This window comes from Scyliorhinus torazame, chromosome 13 (assembly GCF_047496885.1).
Source record: "Scyliorhinus torazame isolate Kashiwa2021f chromosome 13, sScyTor2.1, whole genome shotgun sequence".
In the NCBI taxonomy this organism is placed as follows: domain Eukaryota; kingdom Metazoa; phylum Chordata; class Chondrichthyes; order Carcharhiniformes; family Scyliorhinidae; genus Scyliorhinus; species Scyliorhinus torazame.
The window spans coordinates 31,061,256-31,086,539 of record NC_092719.1 but is presented as its reverse complement, the minus strand read 5'-3'; the positions used below and the strand labels follow the sequence as shown (position 1 = coordinate 31,086,539).

General features: G+C 52.5%; 2 protein-coding genes across 2 annotated transcripts; both read left to right on the top strand.

Moving 5' to 3' along the window:
* Positions 1 to 3,637: 3,637 nt before the first annotated feature.
* atp6v1f (ATPase H+ transporting V1 subunit F) lies at positions 3,638 to 5,730 on the top strand. Its single transcript, XM_072471237.1, has 2 exons — positions 3,638 to 3,832; positions 4,679 to 5,730. The coding sequence occupies exons 1-2, from the start codon at positions 3,675 to 3,677 to the stop codon at positions 4,878 to 4,880; spliced, it is 360 nt and encodes a 119-aa protein (XP_072327338.1). The 5' UTR covers positions 3,638 to 3,674; the 3' UTR covers positions 4,881 to 5,730.
* A 6,017-nt stretch (positions 5,731 to 11,747) lies between these two features.
* LOC140387922 (protein SPMIP1-like) lies at positions 11,748 to 24,015 on the top strand. Its single transcript, XM_072471236.1, has 2 exons — positions 11,748 to 13,060; positions 22,235 to 24,015. Exons 1-2 carry the CDS (start codon positions 12,640 to 12,642, stop codon positions 22,348 to 22,350), a joined length of 537 nt encoding a protein of 178 aa, XP_072327337.1. The 5' UTR covers positions 11,748 to 12,639; the 3' UTR covers positions 22,351 to 24,015.
* Positions 24,016 to 25,284: the final 1,269 nt, after the last annotated feature.

Genomic DNA, 25,284 nt, shown 5'->3' with positions numbered 1-25,284 from the left:
GGGTTGGGGGGGGGGGGGGGAAGGAAGAGATAACTGCACACCAAATAGACTTGAAAACTGCCTGAATTTGTCACAATGTTTAGCAATTCCTTCTCCTTTTGGGAAGTTTCCCTAGTAACTCAAGCTGTTGAAATATTTTTGTTTGTCTTTTTTTTTTTGGAAGGGTGTTGGAGGGTATTGGGCATAGTAACTGTCTCCACACCCCCTTCTGTGGTGCTCCAGCCCTAGGCTGGCCTATTGCAGCTCCTTGTGGGCAGAGTATGAGCGTTTCACCTGTACATTAACTTTCAGCTCCTGTAACAGGAGACTCGAAGGTTTTCAGAACTTGTTCAGGATTTTGTGTCAAAGCTTTGTCGTCTGCTCCCCAGTCTGATGGGCCAGTGTGGTGTTGCTGGGGTAAGGGGTGAGCTGTCATGTGGTGTCTCCTCCTGGGGTGAAGCCCGTGGTGCAGCACTGCACGGGAGCTACAGGATTTGCCTCGGGACCTAGTTGTTAGCAAGGGGGTCCCCGTAAAGAATCCATCAACACTCTGTCCTCCCCTTCCTCTCTTTCCCCCTTCACTTGATGGTCAATCCGCTGTTCCCTTGAACTTCAGCATGACCCTTGACCTGATACTGACATGCACTGACAGTTTGGAGGAAGACGATTGGCTGCTGGACTGTTATGCTCATGGAAACAAGCTAGACTGTGTGATGGTGACAACACGTGGGGTGTGCCCTTGGGGATGTGGGTGGTAGTGTTTGAAGTTGTATACACTGTCCATTTCTAGAGAACTGTTTGTATGAAAGTGTTATTCCCATGCGTTTGATACATTTAACCTATGCCTGGCAAGAAATTGCAGAATAATAAAATATACCTGCTAACTCGCCACCAATTCTTTTGTGTGTGTCTCTCTCTCTCTCTCTCTCTCTCTCTCTCTCTCTCTCATCGTGTATTTCTTCACCTGGAGGTAACTGATACCATCAGGCTCCATCTTTGTAATGGCAGTAGGTTGGAACAGGACTCGGAGTCCAGAAGCTTTAAGATCGATGTCACCAACTGTGGAACTGATCATGACCTTCAGCACAAAATCCAAATGTGTTTTAGAAGCCTATATTCAGCATATATTAAGGGCAGGAGGTTGACCAGGGTAAGCGTTAGGCCCCAGTAGGGATCAATTTGTGTGAGGAACCGGAAGATATAGGTGAGGTTTTAAATGAGTACTTTGCATCTGTGTTCACTAAGGAGAAGAAAGATGAAGGTATAAAAATCATGGAGGCTCATTGTGATATACTTGGACAACAGTTTTAATGGGCCTAAAAGTGGATAAATCCTTGGGGCCAGATGAGATGTATCTCCGGCTGCTGTGGGAGATGAGGGAGGACATTGCACCTGCTCTTGACGAAAATGTTCCAATCTTTGGTCACAGGAAATGTGGTGCCATTATTCAAGAAGGGGAGCGGGGAAAAATCAGGAAATTACAGGCCAGTGAGTCTGACTTCAGTGGAAAGGAAAACGACTGGAAAACATTGAGGGATGGAAAGGAGAGTCACTGATTAATCAAGAATAGTCAGCATGGTTTTGTCAAAGGCAGATCATGTCTCATAAACTTGATTTGAATTTCTTGAAGTGACTAGGTGTGGTTGATGTCTACTTTAATAAGGCTTTCGAGGAGGTTGCACATGGCAGGCTGATGAAGTTAAGAGACCATGGGATCCCTGGCAGTTTGGTAAATTGGATCCAAAACTGGCTTAGTGGTAGGGCTGTTTAGCACAGGGCTAAATCGCTGGCTTTGAAAGCAGACCAAGGCAGGCCAACAGCACGGTTCAATTCCCGTACCAGCCTCCCCGAACAGGTGCCGGAATGTGGCGACTAGGGGCTTTTCACTAACTTCATTGAAGCCTACTTGTGACAAGCGATTTTCATTTCAGGAGGCAGAGAGTGATGGTTTAAGGTAGATTTTGTGACTGAAAGACTGTGTCCAATGGTGTTCTGCAGGGATTGGTGCTGGGTCCCTTGTTTGTAGTATACATTAATGATCTGGTGTATTATACATTAATGATCTGGTGTAGTATACATTAATGATCTGGGGGTATGATGAGTAAGTTTTCAGATGAGACAAGAGCAAGGCCTTCGATTACAGGACGATGTATATGGGCTGGTTGGTTGAGCAGAAGAGTGACAAATGAGACCTTGGTGTGCATGTTCACAAATCTCTGAAGTCAGCAGGACAGGTAGATAAGGTGGCAAAGAAGGCCTCTGGGATTCTTGCCTTTATTAACCAAGGCATTGAATATACAAGCAGGGAGGTTATGCTGGAGCTATATAAAACACCGGTTGGGCCCCAGCTGGAGTACTGTGCAGTTCTGGTCACCACACTGTAAAGTGATTGTATTGGAGAGGGTCTGGAGGAGACATGCCAGGATGTTGCCTGGGCTGGATTGTTTCAGCTATGAGGAGAGGCTGGGGGTGTTTTCCCCAGAGCAGAGCAGGCTGAGGGACCTGATTGAAGTGTATACAATTGAGGAACATAGGGTGGATAGCAAGGTACCCAGAGGGTTATTAACAGAGGACATAGATTTAAGGTAATGGGCAGGGAGTTTAGAGACGAGGAAAATGTTTTTCACCCAATGGGTGGTTGGAATCTGGAACTCTGCCTGAAAAGGTGGCAGAGGCTGGAGCCCTCAAGAAGTATTTAGATGAGCACTTGAAATGCCATTGCATACAAGGCGATGGACAAAGTGCTGGAAAATGGGATTGGAATAGCAAAACTCAATTCTCACCAATTCGGTCTTGAGATTACGGAGTATCAAGGAACACTCCAGTTTTTCCACTCTATCCCACAGCCTTCGGTGTTGGCCTCTGTGAGACTGGACATGCTGAAAGACCTTTTGGTCTTCTGTGCTGACAAACTATTACTTTACCATGCCTGTAGTTAGTGCTGCTGCCTCTGTGTCAGGCACCTGGGTTCAATTCCAGACTCTGGTAGCTTTTTGGAGTTTGCACATTCTCCTGGTGTCTGTGTGGGTTTCTGCCGGGTGCTCCGGTTTCCTTCCACAGTCCAAAGATGTGCCAGTTAGGTGGATTGGCCATGCTAAATTCCCTTGGTGTCCAGGGATGTGCAGGTTAGGTGAAGGGGTTACTGGGATAGAGTGGGGAAATGGGCTTGGGTGGGGTGCTCTGTCAGAGGGTTGGTGCAGACTCGATGGGCCGAATGGCTTCCTCCAGCCCTGTAGGGATTCTATGATCTCCAATATATTTATATCTAATAACATTCAAAGGCAATGAAATTAACACTAATGTCTGCTGATTTCTTTGATGGGTTTGCTCACAGTTGTGGCTGGGAGACTAATCTTCAACCTGTGACAGGCTGGCTGTGCAGATCTGCTTTGACCCTGCCTGTTAGTGCCCAGGTACCATGGTGGGTAAGTGAGAGACTGGCTCTCTCCCCAGGTGTCTCCATCACTCGTGCCAGGTGGGCTTGTGCTTCCCACCTTGGCCGGCTGGTGCGTGAGGCCAGGAGAGCGCATGCCCAGCGGCACTCCCGTCGGCGCACGCGCAAAGTCCGGCGCGCATGATCAGTGCGGGAGGAGGTGTAGGGAGCGGTGACGTCAGTGCGGGGCACGGGCAGCAGTGCGCAGACGCGGGGGGAGGGTATATGAGGCCGGGGCCGGGCAGGACGCAGAAGCGCTGGGATGGCGGCTCGGGGTAAGCTTATTGCTGTCCTGGGCGATGAAGACACCTGCACCGGCTTCCTGCTGGGCGGGATCGGCGAGTTGAACAAGAATCGTCGGCCCAACTTCCTGGTGGTGGAGAAGGAAACGAGCGTGACGGAGATCGAGGAGACTTTCAAGTGAGAGCGGTACTCAGGCCGGTGCTGAGCTCCGCGGGAGGGAGCGAGGCCGCTACTCGAGGCCGGTGCTGAGCTCCGGGCCTAGCAGGGGATGGGGGAGCAGGTTAAGCCCAGAGGGCCCCCGTTCCCGTGGCACTGTGTCAGTGAAGAGTGGGAAGCGTCCTTCCCACTTCCTCATCGGGGCTTTGGGAAGTGTGCAGGCTGCAGATTGGGAAATCTGTCTGAACCGTGCCCTGTCACCCCCTGTTTGAGGAAGTGAATTCCTCCCGTGACTGAGGGAGCTGCGACTCGGGGCTCTTCCCATTAGAAGTGGTGTTTGCTTGAGGCTAGGTTAGCCCAGCCAGCCTGCCTCTGATTTGGATCCCCTCTTTCCCACTCTGGATGTCCTGGCTTTCTCCCCTCCACCTCCCCAATACCCCTTCCCTCAAAAGGACAGCCTGATTCAATTTCCCTACCTTCATACATCTCCCCCCTCCAAATGTTCTTGCACTCTGTTTCCAGCAACACTCGCATGCTTCATGGTTGTGGGTTTTACTGATTCCTGAAGTCATCCTCTTGCCTATACCCGCTTAGAGCGGGAGTGCCCTTGTGCCACTAGTGCTGTGGCTCTGTTTGCCCAGCATGCAGGGTGGGGTGAGATTGGTGCAAGATTTTAGATATGGACTGAGTCCGTGTGTTTAGCAGAATGTGCTGAGTGTGTGATGCTCCCCCTTTGGGGTTGGGAGGGAGAGGGTCAGTGGACAACTTTTGTCAGCTGTTCCTGCCAAGTTGTGTATGAATTGATTCCTGCCCCATTGACCTAGTCCAGCTGACAGAGTAAACTTTCCTGTTTTCTTTTCCCTTCAGGAGTTTCTTGAGCCGTGATGACATTGGGATCATCTTGATCAATCAGTACATTGCAGAAATGATTCGTCATGTCATTGATGCTCATACTCTCTCCATTCCTGCTGTGCTGGAAATCCCATCCAAGGAACACCCATATGATGCTTCCAAGGACTCCATCCTGCGCCGGGCCAAGGGAATGTTCAGTACTGATGACTTCCGATAGTTGGACTTGTCCAGTGCTGGCCCTTTGGCACAGAACTGCCTGTTCCAGTCCTCATCTGGACCGTCCTTTTTGTGTTGTCTTGTATGTTGTGCAGAGTGCTGATTCCTCTGGGGGCTACTATCAAATGCACCATAATTTGCAGAAAGTCTTCTCCACTCTTACTGGAGTTTGGCATGGCTCAGCCCAGTGCTTGATGTGCTTTCACTCAAAACTAATCCAGGAGAATTGAGACATCAGCTGTCATTGGATCTGATCTTCAATAGTAATTTGTTTACTCTGTATCTAACCCTGTGCTGTACCTGCCCTGGGATTGTTTGATGGGGCAGTGTAGAGGGAGGGGGCTTTACTCTGTATCTAACTAATCCTGTGCTGTACCTGCCCTGGGATTGTTTGACGGGGCAGTGTAGAGGGAGCTTTATTCTGTATTTAACCCTATGCTGTACTGGCCCTAGTGTAAATCTATTCTGTGTTGATTTATTTCTGTTAATTATTGATGTTTGGGGTTGCTCACTAGCCAAGCCATCAGAAAAGGGGTTGGGGGCGCTGTTTTAAACATTCACACTAAAGTAGCAAGTGATTGGAGCTGTTCATGCAGGAAGCACTGACACCTGGGCTGTGAGGGTGATTGAGAGGTCAGTGCTGTCGATTATCTATTTATTGAGCATACCACAGTGATTGATTACTGAACCTTCATGGGTGCTCAGGCATTTCTGGCTTTGTGCTGGTTAACATGCTGAATGCAGTTCTTATCCGGTCCAATCGAGTTTTCCCTTGTGTTCTTTGAAGAGTTGTGTATTTATGATGCTTGTCCCTGCTCTGTACATCAATAAATAAACAACAGGTTCTCGCATGCTGCTGGCTTCTGATTTTTATTTTTACTGAATTGTCCTCACTTGAGCCATTCAGTAGTTTCAGCCTTGGGTTACTGTCATGTGTGTGGGCCTTCCTCTCCTGCAGCACAGTAGCATAGTGGTTAGCACAATTGCTTCACAGCTCCAGGGTCCCAGGTTCAACTCCTGGCTTGGGCCCTGTCTGTGTGGAGTCTGCACGTTCTCCCCGTGTGTGCGTGGGTTTCCTCCGGGTGCTCCGGTTTCTTCCCACAGTCCAAAGATGTGCAGATTAGGTGGATTGGCAATGTTGAATTGCCCTTAGTGTCCAAAATTGCCCTTATTGTGTGGGGTTATGGGGTTAGGGTGGAGGTGTGGACTTGGGTAGGGTGCTCTTTCCAAGAGCCGGTGCAGACTCGATGGGCTGAATGGCCTCCTTCTGCACTGTAAATTCTATGAATTCTATGCTTCTCTCTACAATTACAACTTTTTTAGTTGAATACTCTTGTACTCTGCAGGCTGGCCTCCCATCTGTAAACTTCAGTTCATCTGAAACCCTGCTCTCCATATCCTAACTTGCACTTGGTCCCATTCATCCATCATTCTGCTTTCTGCTGATCTACATCGTCTCCTGGTCTGGCAACACGTTTTATTTTTAAAATCTTGTTGTTGTGTTGAAATCCCTCTGTGGCCTTGTTCCTCCATATTTCGAACCTGAAGCCCTCCCACAGTCTACAATCCCTCTACCCATTTGTGCATCCCTGATTTTCAATGCTCCACCATTGAGCATGAATTCAGCCGATGAGGCCATAAGCCCTGGAATTCAGTTCCTAAACTTCGTCATGTCTCCTTTACATCCCTGATCAAAGTTTCAGTTTAGCTCAGTTGACTAGACAACTGGTTCGGGGTGCAGAGCGAGGCCAACAGTGTGGATTCAATTCCTGTACTGCTTGAGGTTATTAATCAACCTTCTCAACCTTGCTCTTTGCCTGTGATGTGGTGATCCTCAGGTTAAATCACCAGCAGCTCTCTCCCCTCAAAGGGGAAAGCAGCCTATGGTCATCTGGGACTATGGTGACTTACCTTTAAACAAGGCTGCTTTGAAGGCTGGAGTTGGGCTGTTTAACCCTGTCTTTATTGAGCAGACATTCCAGGCAGAGGCTGTTTTGATGGAGCTTACAGAAGGGGGTGTCCAGAGATGAGACCCCTTAGAACTGAGTAGCTTGGATACCACTAGAATAGTTCTACATAAGTTAGTTTATTAAGGATTGAGATTAATCATAGAAAGTATAACCAGTAATTATTATTGACCATTAATACTGTGAGCAATTTTGGGCCCCACACCTCAGGAAGGACATACTGGCACTGGAGCGGGTCCAGCGGAGATTCACACGGATGATCCCAGGAATGGTAGGCCTAACATACGATGAACATCTGAGGATCCTGGGATTATATTCATTGGAGTTTAGGAGGTTGAGGGGAGATCTAATAGAAACTTACAAGATAATGAATGGCTTAGATAGGGTGGACGTAGGGAAGTTGTTTCCATTAGCAGGGGAGACTAGGACCCGGGGGCACAGCCTTAGAATAAAAGGGAGTCACTTTAGAACAGAGATGAGGAGAAATTTCTTCAGCCAGAGAGTGGTGGGTCTGTGGAATTCATTGCCACAGAGGGCGGTGGAGGCCGGGACGTTGAGTGTCTTTGAGACAGAAGTTGATAAATTCTTGATTTCTCGAGGAATTAAGGGCTATGGAGAGAGAGCGGATAAATGGAGTTGAAATCAGCCATGATTGAATGGTGGAGTGGACTCGATGGGCCGAATGGCCTTCCACTCCTGTCTTATGGTCTTATTAAACCTGTATTTTTAGGACAATGCAGTAATAAGCATTTAAACTCTTGCTACAAGCAGTGGCCACAATGAATGGTGGGATAAGCTAGCTAACTTGCTCATGTTTTTGAGACAAACAGGATTGTGTGGTCAGCGAATAACACAGTCAACTCAGTAAACACGTCGGTGCCCCCAATAGCCTCTCCAACACAAATCCATGGTGTAAAGAGGAAACAACTTTTGGTGGCATCCTGCCCCTGGATTGACAATGAGGTGGACCGGAACTGACCGACACGTAGAATGGGAATGTCAGAAAAACAACTTTACAATGGACACAAGATCTGGTAAACAACTGGTGACCGGATGGGGTTAAATCATGAGCTGATCACAAGTCATCATTTTGCTTAAAGTAAATTTTATTGGATAATATAAAAGTGACAGCTCCAAGGATTGGATCAAGTCCACCTGGGGTGGGCTATTGATTTTTGGGAAATCTTATAATTGGTGTGTTTTTATCAGTGTTGGACAGATTGATCTTGGCATTTATCCAGATCTTTCATGTACATGAACCAAGCTTGGAATAATAAAGCCGTCTTAACCAGGTTGATATGTCTGCAGAACTGTATTAAGCTGAGTCATAACTAAGAGGGAGGTACCCCACGAAAAGCTGGCTCAATACTCAGGCCTTGGAAATGCTCCTTCAGGGAGGTTATTGGGGACCTGGTAGTAGCTCAGATTTCAATTTACCAGGTATACGTGCGTAAAGGCCTCACACCTGCACTTCCGCTGGTCTGACCTACAATACTATGACCTTCATCACGGACAGGGATAAGGAGAAAAGTCCTGCATCCACCCCAGCTGGAAGCGAGGTCAAACCTCATCTCATCAATCCTGGCTGTCCATCTAACAGGCACCCTAAGGAGTTGCTGTGACATCTTTCACATGCAGTTGTAGCCTGGAGCTATGGATAGTGATGGTAGAGGCTCCAATTTCCTTTCCATCACATGGCTAACTGGGAATCTCTTGCCATGAACCATTTATTTATATATATATATAATATATTGGATACTCAAGTTGATACTCAAACCTGTTTGGCCATGTTATGAGCACAACCTTCCTTGCTTGTCAAGTCCTGGAGTGGGACTTGAACCCATAGCCTCTGCCTCCCAGGCAAGGATGTTACCCACTGGACCACAAGATCGCTCACTCATTGCATGTTTGAATTTTGGTTTGAAGATACTTCAATTTCCTTATCCGATGCCATTTTTCTATAGGTCTGCTTGTGAGCTTTGCCAACTCCTCTGTTGAAGAATAACCTTTTCCTAAATTCCAGGTCTGAGGTTTCCCCCGACCCACGGTGGTTGACCGGAAACTCAACCGTGCCTGACCCATCTCCCGCACCTCTGCCCTCACTCCTTCCCTCCTAGAACCATGATCAAACTTTTTACTCTACATTTAAAGGATCATCCTCCACCATTTCTGCCAACTCTAGCATGATGCCACCACCAAACAGAGCTTCCAATCCCCCCCAAAAAAATCTGCATTCTGCAGGGCCCACTCTCCATCGCATCCAACTCTTCATCCTGTTCCTACGGCACCTTTCCCTGCAATCGCGGAAGGTGCAACGCCTGCCCCTTTACCACCTCACTCTCCAAGGGCTCAAACATTCCTTTCAAATCAAGCAGTGTTTTCACTTGCACCTCCTTCAATTTGATCGACTGTATTCGGTGCTTCCAGCATGGTCTCTATATTGAGGAGACGAAACGCAGACTGGGGACTGCTATGTGGAACAGCTGCACTCCGTCTGCAAGCATAACCCCAACATACTGGTCACTTGCCATTTCAAATCAGCATCTTGCTCTCGTACCCACATGTCTGTCCTTGGCCTGCTGCAAGGTTTCAGTGATGGTAAAAAAACTGGTAAAAAAACACTTCATCTTCTATTGCAGCTTCAGGAGAGTCCACGGCAGGACAAAGTAGTGCTAGTGTGAGCTGTATCCAGAGTTCTAGGGCCTCTGGTGAACAAACAATTAAGAAGAAAGTGAAATCATGAACAAAGCCAGATAAACATAATTTCTTGAGGTATGGCTTTTAAAAAATAAATTAAGGGGCAATTTAGCGTGGTCAATCCACCTAACCTGCATATCTTTGGGTTGTAGGGGTGAAACCCACACACATGGGAGAATGTGCAAACTCCTCACGGACAGCGACCCAGGGCCGGGATTCGAACCCGGGTTCTCAGCGCTGCAGTCCCAGTGCTAACCACTGTGCCTCATGCCACCCTGAGGTATGGCTTTAATTGTGCCAATGCAAATCAGGATGCAAAGCCTATGTGTGTTATATGCAGGGAAGTACTGGCAAATGAAAGTTTAAAACCCCCAAATCTTCAAATGCATTTGAAGACTAAGCATAGCGAGTTCTAGGAAAAACCTCTTGATTTTTTTCCAAAAGGTGGAGTGGGAATTTAAATCGTCAGCAGACGTCCTTAGCAGAAATGTAATATTGAATGACAAAGCAAGTGAGGTCGCGAGGACTAAGTAGGCTCACCTGCCGCAGTAAAAATAAGCAATAATGGTATGTCGTGAAGGTCGGCTGCCGTGGGTCGCTAAGGTCGTCCGGCAGGTCCTGAAGGTCGGCCAGCGTGGGTCCCGAAGGTCCACCAGTTGGTAAAAGTGGGTCCCGGGAAAGAAAGTTTGAAAAACGCTGGTTTAGAGGGTGGGAGGCAAGAAAGTGGGGGATTAGGAATTAGATTACAGTTAACCAATTGTATTTGCTGTATATTTCATTATAGTACTGTTCTATGTTCTAGTTATTTGTGTTCAAATTTACAAACCTGGTGATTGTAATTATTGGGCAGCCAAAAGCCACAGACTTGATATTTTTCTAAGAATTGGTTAATTCTCGTATTGAGACTCCGGGCCAACGGGGGCTGGAATTGACTGTGCCCTCGCCCAGGTTGTTGTAACAGTTACCCGGAGATCTCGTTACCACAGGACTCAACACTGAGTTCAACTACTTTAGGCTGTGAATCTTCCCCTCCATCTTTATCCCCTTTTTGTTTTCTGGTTCCCTTGGCTTTCCCCCATATAAAACCGCACGACCATCTGTCCCGTGTTTGTCAGTTTTGCTTTCACTGAGCACTGACATTGTTCCCTTACTAACACATTCTGCAATCTTACCTTTATGCCACTATTAGCACTTCTTCGGTCTTTAATGCCACCATTAACACCTTGTTTGTCAATCTCCACTTAGTTCCGATCTATCCCCGACCTTCCATTCTGCCCCCATCCCCCCTTCCAACTATATAATCTGTCACATTTCTATCCCTTTTCAGTGCTGTAGAAAGGTCACATGGGTTTCAGACGCTGACGCTGTTTATCCGCAGATAATGCCAGACCTGCTGGGTTTATCCAGCATTTTCTGTTTTTATATGTTAATGATGTGGCAATGCCGGCATTGGACTGGGGTGAGCACAGTAAGAAGTTTTACAACACCAGGTTAAAGTCCAACAGGTTTGTTTCAAATCCTAGCATTCGGAGCACTGCTCCTTCCTCAGGTGAATGAAGAGGTATGTTCCAGAAACATATATATAGACAAATTCAAAGATGCAAGACAATGCGAGCATTTGCAGGTAATTAAGCCTTTCATATTTAAGTCATAATTAAGTCTTTATATATTAAAACAAAGGAGCTGTTGTTTATGGGTAAACCCTCTTATAGCAGGAGCTATAACTGAGTAAGGAATTAGGGGTGAAAGTGTAAGCTACTCACCTGCAGAAAATTTGTAACTAATTAGGGCAGCACGGTAGCATAGTGGTTAGCACAGTTGCTCCACAGCTATTCCTGGCTTGGGTCACTGTCTGTGTGGAGTCTGCACGTTCTCCCCGTGTCTGCGTGGGTTTCCTCCGGGTGCTCCGGTTTCCTCCCGCAGTCCAAAGATGTGCAGGTTAGGTGGACTGGCCATGATAAATTGCCCTTAGTGCCCAAAAAGGTTAGGTGGGGTTACGGGGATAAAGGGGATAGGGTGGAGGCATGGGGCTTAAGTAGGATGCTCTTTCCAAGGGCTGGTGCAGATCCGATGGGCTGAATGGCCTCCTTCTGCACTGTAAATTCTATGAAATTCTATGACCTCTATTTTATCACTGTCATCACCTTATCCTGAGGGGCATTGTAAACCTGAGTTTGGGAATTTGATCCTTTAATCCCAAGGATTTTAAAAAAGATTGTTCATAAGATGTAGGTGTCGCTGGCTGGGCCAGCATTTATTGCCCACCCCTAATTGCCGTTGAGAAGATGGTGTTTTGTTGCCGTGCAGTCTATCTGATGTACGTACAGCCACAGTGCTGCTGTTAGGGAGGGAGTTCCAGGATTTTGACCCACCGACAGTGAAGGCATGGCAATATGTTTCCAAGTCAGGGTGGTGAGTGACTTGGAGGGGAACCAGCAGGTGGTGCTGTTCCCAGGTATCTGCTGCCCTTGGAGCTATTAGAGGTTGCTGTTTTTGAAGGTGCTGTCAAAGGAACCTTGGTGAGTTCCTGCAATGCATCTTGTAGATGGTACACTGTTGCCACTTTGCGTCTGCGGTGGAGGATGTGAAATGTGAAGGTGGTAGATGGGGTGCAAATCAAGCAGGCTGATTTGTCCTGGATCGCATCGACCTTGAGACAAATGCTATTTGCCTCAATTAATCCTTGCAGCCATCTTCACTCTCCATAAAATTTCTCCTGAATTCTCTTAAGATTGATTTGTGATTATCTTACAATTAAGGCCCTTAACTTTGGACTCCCATTTAAGTGGAAACATCTAGCTCGTCGTAACCTTAAACAACTTCTGTGGGCTCACTCCCTCGCTCATTTATTTTCTACAGAAGAAAGGCTCAGCCCATTCAGTCCCTCCTGTCGTCCCATGTCAGTCTCATTATCCATGTCACTTCCTGTCTCTCATCACAGTTATAAATGTAACACTGATTGCTTAGATACCAGATGGACAGCCAGTCAGTACATGGAGAGCCCTGTCTATTGTGCTCATCCTGTATGTGCCCAGATATCAAAAACTCATGGACAAGGACAACTGAAAACCCACGACAGTGGAGCGAAAACTCAACATGGATACTGAGAAGCAAAAGATGAAGAAAAGCATGACCAAAGAGGATCTGCTGAGGCTGTGTTGGCTGAAGCGTGGCCAGGGTGGTAACCTCCACAAACCCTCCGTAAGAGGGACAGAGCACAAGAAGGGGAGTGCATTACCGCACATGGACCGCCAGAAGAAGGCACCAACAAAGCAAGAAAAGGAGGCCTCAGAGAAGAAGGGAGAAGCAGAAAAGCCAGAAGCTGGAGGGAAAGTTGCGACAGTTTCTCTCAGCGACATGCGGCCGGTAACCCCTGAGGTGCGAGCCTTGCTTTATGATGGATTCTCTAAAGAGGAGAAAGGCAGATACCAATACCTAAAGGCCCGGACAAAGAAAGGCCCTAGTGAGAAATATGAGTTTGCTATCACCTCCGCCTGGGAGTATGGTTGGAAATTAGGTGAGAGACAATGACCCAAGGATGTTTAGGGCTGATGGGCAGCGCAGCAGTGTTGCTCTGTAGGCTTTTCAGGTCAGTGTTACTGGGAGCAGGGCGGGGTCAGTGTTGCTGGGAGCAGGGCGGGATCAGTGTTACTGGGAGCAGGGCGGGATCAGTGTTACTGGGAGCAGGGCGGGATCAGTGTTACTGGGAGCAGGGCGGGGTCAGTGTTACCGGGAGCAGGGCGGGATCAGTGTTACCGGGAGCAGGGCGGGATCAGTGTTACTGGGAGCAGGGCGGGGTCAGTGTTACTGGGAGCAGGGCGGGATCAGTGTTACTGGGAGCAGGGCGGGATCAGTGTTACTGGGAGCAGGGCGGGATCAGTGTTACTGGGAGCAGGGCGGGATCAGTGTTACTGGGAGCAGGGCGGGGTCAGTGTTACCGGGAGCAGGGCGGGATCAGTGTTACTGGGAGCAGGGCGGGATCAGTGTTACTGGGAGCAGGGCGGGGTCAGTGTTACCGGGAGCAGGGCGGGATCAGTGTTACCGGGAGCAGGGCGGGGTCAGTGTTACCGGGAGCAGGGCGGGATCAGTGTTACCGGGAGCAGGGCGGGATCAGTGTTACCGGGAGCAGGGCGGGATCAGTGTTACCGGGAGCAGGGCGGGGTCAGTGTTACTGGGAGCAGGGCGGGGTCAGTGTTACTGGGAGCAGGGCGGGGTCAGTGTTACTGGGAGCAGGGCGGGTCAGTGTTACCGGGTGCAGGGCGGGGTCAGTGTAACTGGGAGCAGGGCGGGGTCAGTGTTACTGGGAGCAGGGCGGGGCCAGTGTTACTGGGAGCAGGGCGGGGTCAGTGTTACTGGGAGCAGGGCGGGGCCAGTGTAACTGGGAGCAGGGCGGGGTCAGTGTTACCGGGAGTAGGGCGGGGTCAGTGTTACTGGGAGCAGGGCGGGGTCAGTGTTACTGGGAGCAGGGCGGGGTCAGTGTTACCGGGAGCAGGGCGGGGTCAGTGTTACCGGGAGCAGGGCGGGGTCAGTGTTCCTGGGAGCAGGGCGGGGTCAGTGTTCCTGGGAGCAGGGCGGGGTCAGTGTTACTGGGAGCAGGGCGGGGTCAGTGTTACTGGGAGCAGGGCGGGATCAGTGTTACTGGGAGCAGGGCGGGGTCAGTGTAACTGGGAGCAGGGTGGGGTCAGTGTCACTGGGAGCAGGGGGGGTCAGTGTTACTGGGAGCAGGGTGGGGTCAGTGTTACTGGGAGAAGGGCGGGGTCAGTGTTACTGGGAGCAGGGCGGGGTCAGTGTTACTGGGAGCAGGGAGGGGTCAGTGTCACTGGGAGCAGGGCGGGGTCAGTGTCACTGGGAGCAGGGCGGGGTCAGTGTTACTGGGAGCAGGGTGGGGTCAGTGTGACTGGGAGCAGGGCGGGGTCAGTGTTACTGGGAGCAGGGCGGGGTCAGTGTCACTGGGAGCAGGGCGGGGTCAGTGTTACTGGGAGCAGGGCGGGGTCAGTGTTACTGGGAGCAGGGCGGGGTCAGTGTTACTGGGAGCAGGGCGGGGTCAGTGTTACCGGGAGCAAGGCGGGGTCAGTGTTACCGGGTGCAGGGTGGGGTCAGTGTTACCGGGAGCAGGGCGGGGTCAGTGTTACTGGGAGCAGGGCGGGGTCAGTGTTTCCGGGAGCAGGGTGGGATCAGTGTTACTGGGAGCAGGGCGGGGTCAGTGTTACCAGGAGCAGGGTGGGGTCAGTGTTACCGGGAGCAGGGCGGGATCAGTGTTACCGGGAGCAGGGCGGGGTCAGTGTTACCGGGAGCAAGGCGGTGTCAGTGTTACTGGGAGCAGGGTGGGGTCAGTGTTACTGGGAGCAGGGCGGGGTCAGTGTTACTGGGAGCAGGGCGGGGTCAGTGTAACTGGGAGCAGGGCGGGGTCAGTGTTACTGGGAGCACGGTGGGGTCAGTGTTCCTGGGAGAAGGGCGGGGTCAGTGTTACTGGGAGCAGGGCGGGGTCAGTGTTACTGGGAGCAGGGCAGGGTCAGTGTTACTGGAGCAGGGAGGGGTTCAGTGTCACTGGGAGCAGGGCGGGGTCAGTGTCACTGGGAGCAGGGTGGGGTCAGTGTTACTGGGAGCAGGGTGGGGTCAGTGTTACTGGGAGCAGGGCGGGGTCAGTGTTACTGGGAGCAGGGCGGGGTCAGTGTTACCGGGTGCAGGGCGGGGTCAGTGTTACCGGGAGCAGGGCGGGGTCAGTGTTACTGGGAGCAGGGCGGGGTCAGTGTTACTGGGAGCAGGGCGGGGTCAGTGTTACTGGGAGCAGGGCGGGGTCAGTGTTACTGGGAGCAGGGCGGCATCAGTGTTACTGGGAGCAGGGCGGGGTCAGTGTTACCGGGAGCAGGGTGGGGTCAGTGTTACCGGGAGCAAGGCGGGGTCAATGTTACCGGGAGCAGGGTGGAGTCAGTGTAACTGGGAGCAGGGTGGGGTCAGTGTAACTGGGAGCAGGGCGGGATCAGAGTTACTGGGAGCAAGGTGGGGTCAGTGTTACTGGGAGCAGGGCGGGGTCAGTGTTACTGGGAGCAGGGCGGGGTCAGTGTTACTGGGAGCAGGGCGGGGTCAGTGTTACTGGGAGCAGGGCGGGGTCAGTGTTACTGGGAGCAGGGCGGGGTCAGTGTTACTGGGAGCAGGGCGGGGTCAGTGTTACTGGGTGCAGGGCGGGGTCAGTGTTACTGGGAGCAGGGCGGGGTCTGTGTCACTGGGAGCAGGGCGGGTCAGTGTCACTGGGGTCAGGACGGGGTCAGTGTTACTGGGAGCAGGGTGGGGTCAGTGTTACTGGGTGCAGGGCGTGGTCGGTGTTACTGGGAGCAGGGCGGGGTCAGTGTTACCGGGAGCAGGGCGGGGTCAGTGTTACCGGGAGCAGGGCGGGGTCAGTGTTACCGGGAGCAGGGCGGGGTCAGTGTTACCGGGAGCAGGGCGGGGTCAGTGTTACCGGGAGCAGGGCGGGGTCAGTGTTACCGGGAGCAGGGCGGGGTCAGTGTTACCGGGAGCAGGGCGGGGTCAGTGTTACCGGGAGCAGGGCGGGGTCAGTGTTACCGGGGGCAGGGCGGGGTCTGTGTCACTGGGAGCAGGGCGGGGTCAGTGTAACTGGGAGCAGGGCGGGGTCAGTGTCACTGGGAGCAGGGCGGGGTCAGTGTTACCGGGAGCAGGGTGGGGTCGGTGTTACCGGGAGCAGGGCGGGGTCAGTGTTACCGGGAGCAGGGCGGGGTCAGTGTCACCGGGAGCAGGGCGGGGTCAGTGTTACTGGGAGCAGGGTGGGGTCAGTGTTACTGGGAGCAGGGCGGGGTGAGTGTTACTGGGAGCAGGGCGGGGTCAGTGTGACTGGGAGCAGGGCGGGGTCAGTGTTACCGGGTGCAGGGCGGTGTCAGTGTTACTGGGAGCAGGGCGGGGTCAGTGTTACCGGGTGCAGGGCGGGGTCAGTGTTACTGGGAGCAGGGCGGGGTCAGTGTTACTGGGAGCAGGGCGGGGTCAGTGTTACCATGTGCAGGGTGGGGTCAGTGTAACTGGGAGCAGGGCGGGGTCAGTGTTACTGGGAGCAGAGAGCGGTCAGTGTTACTGGGAGCAGGGCGGGGTCAGTGTTACTGGGAGCAGGACGGGGTCAGTGTTCCTGGGAGCAGAGTGGGGTCAGTGTTACTGGGTGCAGGGCGGGGTCAGTGTTACTGGGAGCAGGATGGGGTCACTGTACTGGGAGCAGGGCAGGGTCAGTGTTACTGGGAGCAGGGCGGGGTCAGTGTTACTGGGAGCAGGGCGGGGTCAGTGTTACTGGGAGCAGGACGGGGTCAGTGTTACTGGGAGCAGGGTGGGGTCAGTGTTACTGGGTGCAGGGCGGGGTCAGTGTTACTGGGAGCAGGGTGGGGTCAGTGTTACTGGGAGCAGGGCGGGGTCAGTGTTACTGGGAGCAGGGCGGGGTCAGTGTTACTGGGAGCAGGGTGGGGTCAGTGTTACTGGGACCAGGGCGGGGTCAGTGTTACTGGGAGCAGGGCGGGGTCAGTGTCACTGGGAGCAGGGCGGGGTCAGTGTTACTGGGAGCAGGGCGGGGCCAGTGTTACTGGAAGCAGGGCGGGGTCAGTGTTACTGGGCGCAGGGCGGGGTCAGTGTTACTGGGAGCAGGGCGGGGTCTGTGTCACTGGGAGCAGGGCGGGTCAGTGTCACTGGGGTCAGGACGGGGTCAGTGTTACTGGGAGCAGGGTGGGGTCAGTGTTACTGGGTGCAGGGCGGGGTCAGTGTTACTGGGAGCAGGGTGGGGTCAGTGTTACTGGGAGCAGGGCGGGGTCAGTGTTACTGGGAGCAGGGTGGGGTCAGTGTTACCGGGAGCAGGGCGGGGTCAGTGTTACCGGGAGAGGTTGGGTTCAGTGTTACTGGGAGCAGGGCGGGGTCAGTGTTACTGGGAGCAGGGCGGGGTCAGTGTTACTGGGAGCAGGGCGGGGTCAGTGTTACTGGGAGCAGGGCGGGGCCAGTGTTACTGGAAGCAGGGCGAGGTCAGTGTTACTGGGAGCAGGGCAGGGTCAGTGTTACCGGGAGCAGGGCGGGGTCAGTGTAACTGGGAGCAGGGCGGGATCAGTGTTACTGGGAGCAGGATGGGGTCACTGTTACCGGGAGCAGGGCGGGGTCAGTGTTACTGGGAGCAGGGCGGGGTCAGTGTTACTGGGAGCAGGGCGGGGTGGGTGTTACCGGGAGCAGGGCGGGGTGGGTGTTACCGGGAGCAGGGCGGGTCAGTGTTACTGGGAGCCGGACGGGGTCAGTGTTCCTGGGAGCAGAGTGGGGTCAGTGTTACTGGGTGCAGGGCGGGGTCAGTGTTACTGGGAGCAGGATGGGGTCACTGTACTGGGAGCAGGGCAGGGTCAGTGTTACTGGGAGCAGGGCGGGGTCAGTGTTACTGGGAGCAGGGCGGGGTCAGTGTTACTGGGAGCAGGACGGGGTCAGTGTTACTGGGAGCAGGGTGGGGTCAGTGTTACTGGGTGCAGGGCGGGGTCAGTGTTACTGGGAGCAGGGTGGGGTCAGTGTTACTGGGAGCAGGGCGGGGTCAGTGTTACTGGGAGCAGGGCGGGGTCAGTGTTACTGGGAGCAGGGTGGGGTCAGTGTTACTGGGACCAGGGCGGGGTCAGTGTTACTGGGAGCAGGGCGGGGTCAGTGTCACTGGGAGCAGGGCGGGGTCAGTGTTACTGGGAGCAGGGCGGGGCCAGTGTTACTGGAAGCAGGGCGGGGTCAGTGTTACTGGGCGCAGGGCGGGGTCAGTGTTACTGGGAGCAGGGCGGGGTCTGTGTCACTGGGAGCAGGGCGGGTCAGTGTCACTGGGGTCAGGACGGGGTCAGTGTTACTGGGAGCAGGGTGGGGTCAGTGTTACTGGGTGCAGGGCGGGGTCAGTGTTACTGGGAGCAGGGTGGGGTCAGTGTCACTGGGAGCAGGGCGGGGTCAGTGTTACTGGGAGCAGGGTGGGGTCAGTGTTACCGGGAGCAGGGCGGGGTCAGTGTTACCGGGAGAGGTTGGGTTCAGTGTTACTGGGAGCAGGGCGGGGTCAGTGTTACTGGGAGCAGGGCGGGGTCAGTGTTACTGGGAGCAGGGCGGGGTCAGTGTTACTGGGAGAAGGGCGGGGCCAGTGTTACTGGAAGCAGGGCGAGGTCAGTGTTACTGGGAGCAGGGCAGGGTCAGTGTTACCGGGAGCAGGGCGGGGTCAGTGTAACTGGGAGCAGGGCGGGATCAGTGTTACTGGGAGCAGGATGGGGTCACTGTTACCGGGAGCAGGGCGGGGTCAGTGTTACTGGGAGCAGGGCGGGGTCAGTGTTACTGGGAGCAGGGCGGGGTCAGTGTTACTGGGAGCAGGGCGGGGTGGGTGTTACCGGGAGCAGGGCGGGGTGGGTGTTACCGGGAGCAGGGCGGGTCAGTGTTACTGGGAGCAGGGCGGGGTCCACTAACTGGGAGCAGGGCGGGGTCAGTGTTACCGGGAGCAGGGCGGGGTCAGTGTTACCGGGAGCAGGGCGGGATCAGTGTTACCGGGAGCAGGGTGGGGTCAGTGTTACCGGGAGCAGGGCGGGGTCAGTGTAACTGGGAGCAGGGCGGGGTCAGTGTTACTGGGAACAGGGTGGGTTCAGTGTTACTGGGAGCAGGGCGGGGTCAGTGTCACTGGGAGCAGGGCGGGGTCAGTGTCACTGGGAGCAGGGCGGGGTCAGTGTCACTGGGAGCAGGGCGTGGTCAGTGTTACTGGGAGCAGGGTGGGGTCAGTGTTACCGGGAGCAGGGTGGGGTCAGTGTTACCGGGAGCAGGGCTGGGTCAGTGTTACCGGGAGAGGGTGGGTTCAGTGTTACTGGGAGCAGGGCGGGGTCAGTGTTACTGGGAGCAGGGCGGGGTCAGTGTTACCGGGAGCAGGGCGGGGTCAGTGTTACCGGGAGCAGGGCGGGGTCAGTGTTACTGGAAGCAGGGCGGGGTCAGTGTCACTGGGAGCAGGGCGGGGTCAGTGTTACTGGGAGCAGGGCGGGGTCAGTGTTACTGGGAGCAGGGCGGGGTCAGTGTCACTGGGAGCAGGGCGGGGTCAGTGTTACTGGGAGCAGGGCGGGGTCAGTGTTACTGGGAGCAGGGCGGGGTCAGTGTTACTGGGAGCAGGGCGGGGTCAGTGTTACTGGGAGCAGGGCGGGGTCAGTGTTACTGGGAGCAGGGCGGGGTCAGTGTTACTGGGAGCAGGGTGGGGTCAGTGTTACCATGTGTAGGGCGGGGTCAGTGTTACTGGGAGCAGGGCGGGGTCAGTGTTACTGGGAGCAGGGCGGGGTCAGTGTAACTGGGAGCAGGGCGGGGTCAGTGTTACTGGGAGCAGGGCGGGGTCAGTGTTACCGGGAGCAGGGCGGGGTCAGTGTTACCGGGAGCAGGGCGGGGTCAGTGTTACCGGGAGCAGGGCGGGGTCAGTGTTACCGGGAGCAGGGCGGGATCAGTGTTCCCGGGAGCAGGGCGGGGTCAGTGTTACCGGGAGCAGGGCGGGGTCAGTGTTACCGGGAGCAGGGCGGGGTCAGTGTAACTGGGAGCAGGGCGGGGTCAGTGTTACTGGGAGCAGGGCGGGGTCAGTGTTACTGGGAGCAGGGCGGGGTCAGTGTTACTGGGAGCAGGGCGGGATCAGTGTTACTGGGAGCAGGGCGGGATCAGTGTTACTGGGAGCAGGGCGGGGTCAGTGTTACTGGGAGCAGGGCGGGGTCAGTGTTACTGGGAGTAGGACGGGGTCAGTGTTACTGGGAGCAGGGCGGGGTCAGTGTTACTGGGAGCAGGGCGGGGTCAGTGTTACTGGGAGCAGGGCGGGGTCAGTGTTACCGGGAGCAGGGCGGCGTCAGTGTTACCATGTGCAGGGCGGGGTCAGTGTTACTGGGAGCAGGGCGTGGTCAGTGTTACTGGGAGCAGGGCGGGGTCAGTGTTACTGGGAGCAGGGCGGGGTCAGTGTTACTGGGAGCAGGGCGGGGTCAGTGTTACTGGGAGCAGGGCGGGGTCAGTGTTACTGGGAACAGGGCGGGGTCAGTGTTACTGGGAGCAGGGCGGGGTCAGTGTTCCTGGGAGCAGGGTGGGGTCAGTGTTCCTGGGAGCAGGGCGGGGTCAGTGTTCCTGGGAGCAGGATGGGGTCAGTGTTACCGGGAGCAGGGTGGGGTCAGTGTTACCGGGAGCAGGGCGGGGTCAGTGTTACTGGGAGCAGGGCGGGGTCAGTGTTCCTGGGAGCAGGGCGGGGTCAGTGTTACTGGGAGCAGGGCGGGGTCAGTGTTACTGGGAGCAGGGCGGGGTCAGTGTTACTGGGAGCAGGGCGGGGTCAGTGTTACTGGGAGCAGGGCGGGGTCAGTGTTACCGGGAGCAGGGTGGGGTCAGTGTTACCGGGAGCAGGGCGGGGTCAGTGTTACCGGGAGCAGGGCGGGGTCAGTGTTACCGGGAGCAGGGCGGGGTCAGTGTTACCGGGAGCAGGGCGGGATCAGTGTTACCGGGAGCAGGGCGGGGTCAGTGTTACCGGGAGCAGGGCGGGGTCAATGTAACTGGGAGCAGGGCGGGGTCAGTGTTACTGGGAGCAGGGCGGGGTCAGTGTTACTGGGAGCAGGGCGGGGTCAGTGTTACTGGGAGCAGGGCGGGGTCAGTGTCACTGGGAGCAGGGCGGGGTCAGTGTTACTGGGAGCAGGGTGGGGTCAGTGTTACTGGGAGCAGGGCGGGGTCAGTGTTACTGGGAGCAGGGCGGGGTCAGTGTTACTGGGAGCAGGGCGGGGTCAGTGTTACTGGGAGCAGGGTGGGGTCAGTGTTACTGGGTTTGGTTGGTGGGAGGAGGAGGGTTGTGAAGTCAGTCTTACTGGGCAGGGATTTGGACCAATGTTACAGGCCAAGTGCCAGTAACATTAAGAGGGGCCACTGAGCTCACTGTACCAAGGAACTGGATTGGTATATAGTTAAAGGTTGAACGTTTATCTTTATGTCGGGTCTTGTGTCAAACACTGTCCAACAAACCAGGTTCATCTCTGGACTCAAATCCATTCCAGACGCTGATGCTCTTGTTCTCTGGGCGGCAAAGCAGACCTTCGGTTGAATGTTTGCTAATTGTGATTCTTTACAATCAGACTGAATTCAAGGTTTTCTTCCATTTGGGTTCACTCTGCGCTCTCCCGTCAAATAATCCCAGGATAAGCACAGCACAGGTTATACACAGAATAAAGCTCCATCTGCATTCTCCCGCCAAATAATCCCAGGATAAGCACAGCACAGGTTATACACAGAATAAAGCTCCATCTGCATTCTCCCGTCAAATACTCCCAGGACAAGCATAGCACAGGTTATGCACAGAATAAAGCTCCCTCTGCATTCTCCCATCAAATACTCCAGGGCAGGTACAGCAAGGGTTAGATACAGAATAAAGTTCCCTCTGGTTTTTAACCTCACTAACATGACCTGAACTCAGAGCTTCAGTTTTCTGCGACAGTTCTAATTCTCCCACAAATTGGTCATCCATTGAGAAGCTTTGCACTCTTTTTCCAAAAATATTTATATTCTAGGCTTGGAGCATGGAGAGCAGAGCTTCGCCACGTGTCTGCTCTGGGTCACTGTCCTGGGGAAAGTGCGCATCCACCTTCACCCGAGTGTACAATGAGCCGCGTCAGGAAAGATGACCCATCTGGTGGGAACAGCAAGAGCAGTTCAACCAATTGCTGTTCTTCTCTCCCGACAGACGATGATGCTGATTACAAGAAGCCTTCTTTTGGGCGATCGGCAAAGGTGGAAACTACTTTCTACCGAAGAAATGGTATCTTCAGCAAACTAGCACCAAATGATGTCTTGGATTAATTGGGAGCAGGCTAAGGGATCAGGACAACACCCGGTGCAGTTTTCTGAAGCCTGCTCCTGTTCATAGCTGAGACCAGGACCCTCAGGCTGCACTGTCGCTGCTCCGAGAAATGGTAGGACTTACTCAGTAACTCAGACCACCTTCGTATCTAATAGATTTTGAGGTAAATAGTCATTCCAATAAAACTTTGTGAGAGAAATGTGTACAGGTGTGGTTTCTCCTTTGGGGTCTGCACAGAAGGGAGTGTTATATTCTCTGAGGGCCACAATGTGGATGTGTTGCAGTTTCTGAGGGGCTATGAAGTGAGCGCATTCTTTGAGGGGCCAATCATTTCTGAGTATTGAAATGTGTATGGGAGAGAGAGAGAGAGAAGTTGAAGATTAGCCTATCAATATTTAGTGTGTTCACCAATGAACTGGTTATTAAGCAAGGCCTTGGAGATTAAACATGTTTCAGAATGTGATGGTCCCAGTGTTCACCTGGCCGGGCTCCCATCTTTCACCCCACATAAACCTCTGTTCACCCAAAACTCAGTTCCCCATATCATAACTCACTCCAAATCTCATTCGCGTGCTTGCTGACTTTCACCTGCTCCTCGTCCCACAACACCTCCATTTTTAAAACCCTCATTGTTTTCGAACCCTTCACTGACCTCATTCTAACCTCCTCCAGCCCTACAAGCTTTTGCGATCTCTGCACGCCTCAGTTCTGGCCCCCTGCACATCTCTGATTTTAATCGCTCCACCAAGCTGAGCTACAATAATTCCTTAGAATCATAGAATACCTACAGTGCAGAAGGAGGCCAATCGGCCCATCGGGTCTGCACCAACCCTCTGAAAGAGCACCCTAACTAGGCCCACTCCCCCGACCTATCCCAGTAACCCCACCTAATATTTTGCCATTAAGAGGCAATTTATCATGGCCAATCCACCTAACCTGCACATCTTTAGACTGCAGGAGGATACCGGAGCACCCAGAGGAAACCCAGGAAGACAGTGCAAACTCGATCCACACAGACGGTCACCTGTGGTTGGAATCGAGCCTGGATCCCTGGTGCTGTAGGGCAGCAGTGCTATCCACTGTGCCACACTAAGGCCTGGAGTTCCCTCCCAAGGCCTGTCCGACTCTCTTTCTTTATGCTCCTAAATCTTTCCACCTCTTTGATCAAACATTTGTTCAGATTTTCTAATTTCTCTTTTATGAATCAGTGTCAAAAATTGATCAGAATTATTTATTGATATCCCTCTTAACCGCCTTGGGATGTTTTACTGTTAATGGATCTATATAAATGTAAGTTCTGCAATGGCAGTTGTGATTAAAATGATGGTTGAAGACTTTGTCAAGTCGAAAAAATGTTAAGAATTATGCGACAGATCATTATCTAAGGCAATGTGCATTAAAAGATCCGAAGGAGAGAAGGAAAAAAATCCCTGTTTACCGAATTCAAGTAATATATATGGGGAAGCATTTCCTTTTCATTAGTACAGTGAGCAGAAAACATGTCTATGTACAATCGTTCTCTGACGGCTGATGATACCTGATTTGTTGTAAATTGCTTTATAAACTATCTGTTGATGAAATTCTGTTTGTAAATTTTTATTTTAAATGCTGAAATAAAGATTAAACTGACTGTCAGGAGAGCCATTCAACTGACTTCATTACCACTCAAGTGAACGTTGCGAGTTTCAAAAAAATTAACTTCGGTGAGCCGGTCCTGGCCTGAACCTGTGAGAGTTTGTAAGTCTGGGTGGTCAGGTCAGCAAAAGGCACAAGTAAACCCTCAACCGTTGAGAACTCGAAGAAAACACATTCCAGAACAGGAGTTAGTCTACTTCTACTGTCAGCACCTCACAGCAATGAATACAGAGCAAGGCACAGGATAAAGAATGCATATGTATGTGAAAGTGGTATTCAGTTTGTTTAGAGAATAGAGTCAGTACCCAAGGTTGGATGGTACTTTAACGTGACAGTGGCCGTGAAACCACTGTACTAGTCATATAGCCCTCGGATTCTATAGGTATAGTGTCCCAGAAAGGGAAGGTTGTTGTGAGGACCAATTGGAGATTGATCACCTCCAACTATATCTGGGGCCAAAAATGAGAGGACCATATGCAGCACAGCTAAGTGCACAGGGTGCTGGGTGAGGACTCTTGGATTCAAAGTAACTTGTTAGTTTATCAAGACAAATGGATGGTGCTTACAATCACCTCAAGTGGGCACCTGAATAGTAAGCAATTTGCAAATTGATCAAATAGGGCAACCAGTACTTTTTATAACTCCCCATCATTGCAAATAAGGTTAAGTAGCAAAGATCAGAAATGGAAAAGCAGAATGCTGCAGGGGCAGTACTGAAAATCAGTTTCAGAAAAAAAGGATAAGTTAAAGAAGGAGGAAGTGAACAATTCCCTTCATTGTCCACCTTTGAGGGCAAAAAAAACTTTTGGTGCCATTGTCTCTGCCTTCTTCCCTTTGAGCAAGAATGTTGTGTTTCAGTGTGAAAGCTAACGTTTTCTTCATTTATATTACAGTCACTTGGAAAGAACAAAGAAGAATATAAAGTGAAGTATTTTGCTTTTGTATAAGCACATTTTAATTGGATTTATTTAATCTGTTCTGTGTTGTGTTTAATTATAACATTCATCTGAATTAAATTGGATTTATTCACGTAAACATTTTTTATTTGTTCGTAGGGTATGAGTGTCAGCATTTACTGCCCATCCCTAATTGTCCTTGAGACAGTGGTGGTGAACTAACTGCCTACTTGAACTGCAGTGGTGGGGAGGCGGTGGCAGAGTGGTTTGTCACTGGACTCGGAATCCAGAAATTCAGCATAATGCTCTGGGGACCTGTGTTCAAATCCTGGCGTGGCAGATCGTGAAATATGAATTCATTGAAAGTCGAATAATGACCATAAAACATTTGTAAAACCCATT

Coding starts and splice junctions, on each gene's coding strand:
- atp6v1f (XM_072471237.1), top strand. CDS start 3,675: ATGGCGGCTCGGGGTAAGCTTATTGCTGTCCTGGGCGATGAAGACACC. Junction 3,833..4,678: donor GAGATCGAGGAGACTTTCAA/GTGAGAGCGGTA, acceptor TTTTCCCTTCAG/GAGTTTCTTGAGCCGTGATG.
- LOC140387922 (XM_072471236.1), top strand. CDS start 12,640: ATGGATACTGAGAAGCAAAAGATGAAGAAAAGCATGACCAAAGAGGAT. Junction 13,061..22,234: donor GGAGTATGGTTGGAAATTAG/GTGAGAGACAAT, acceptor CTCTCCCGACAG/ACGATGATGCTGATTACAAG.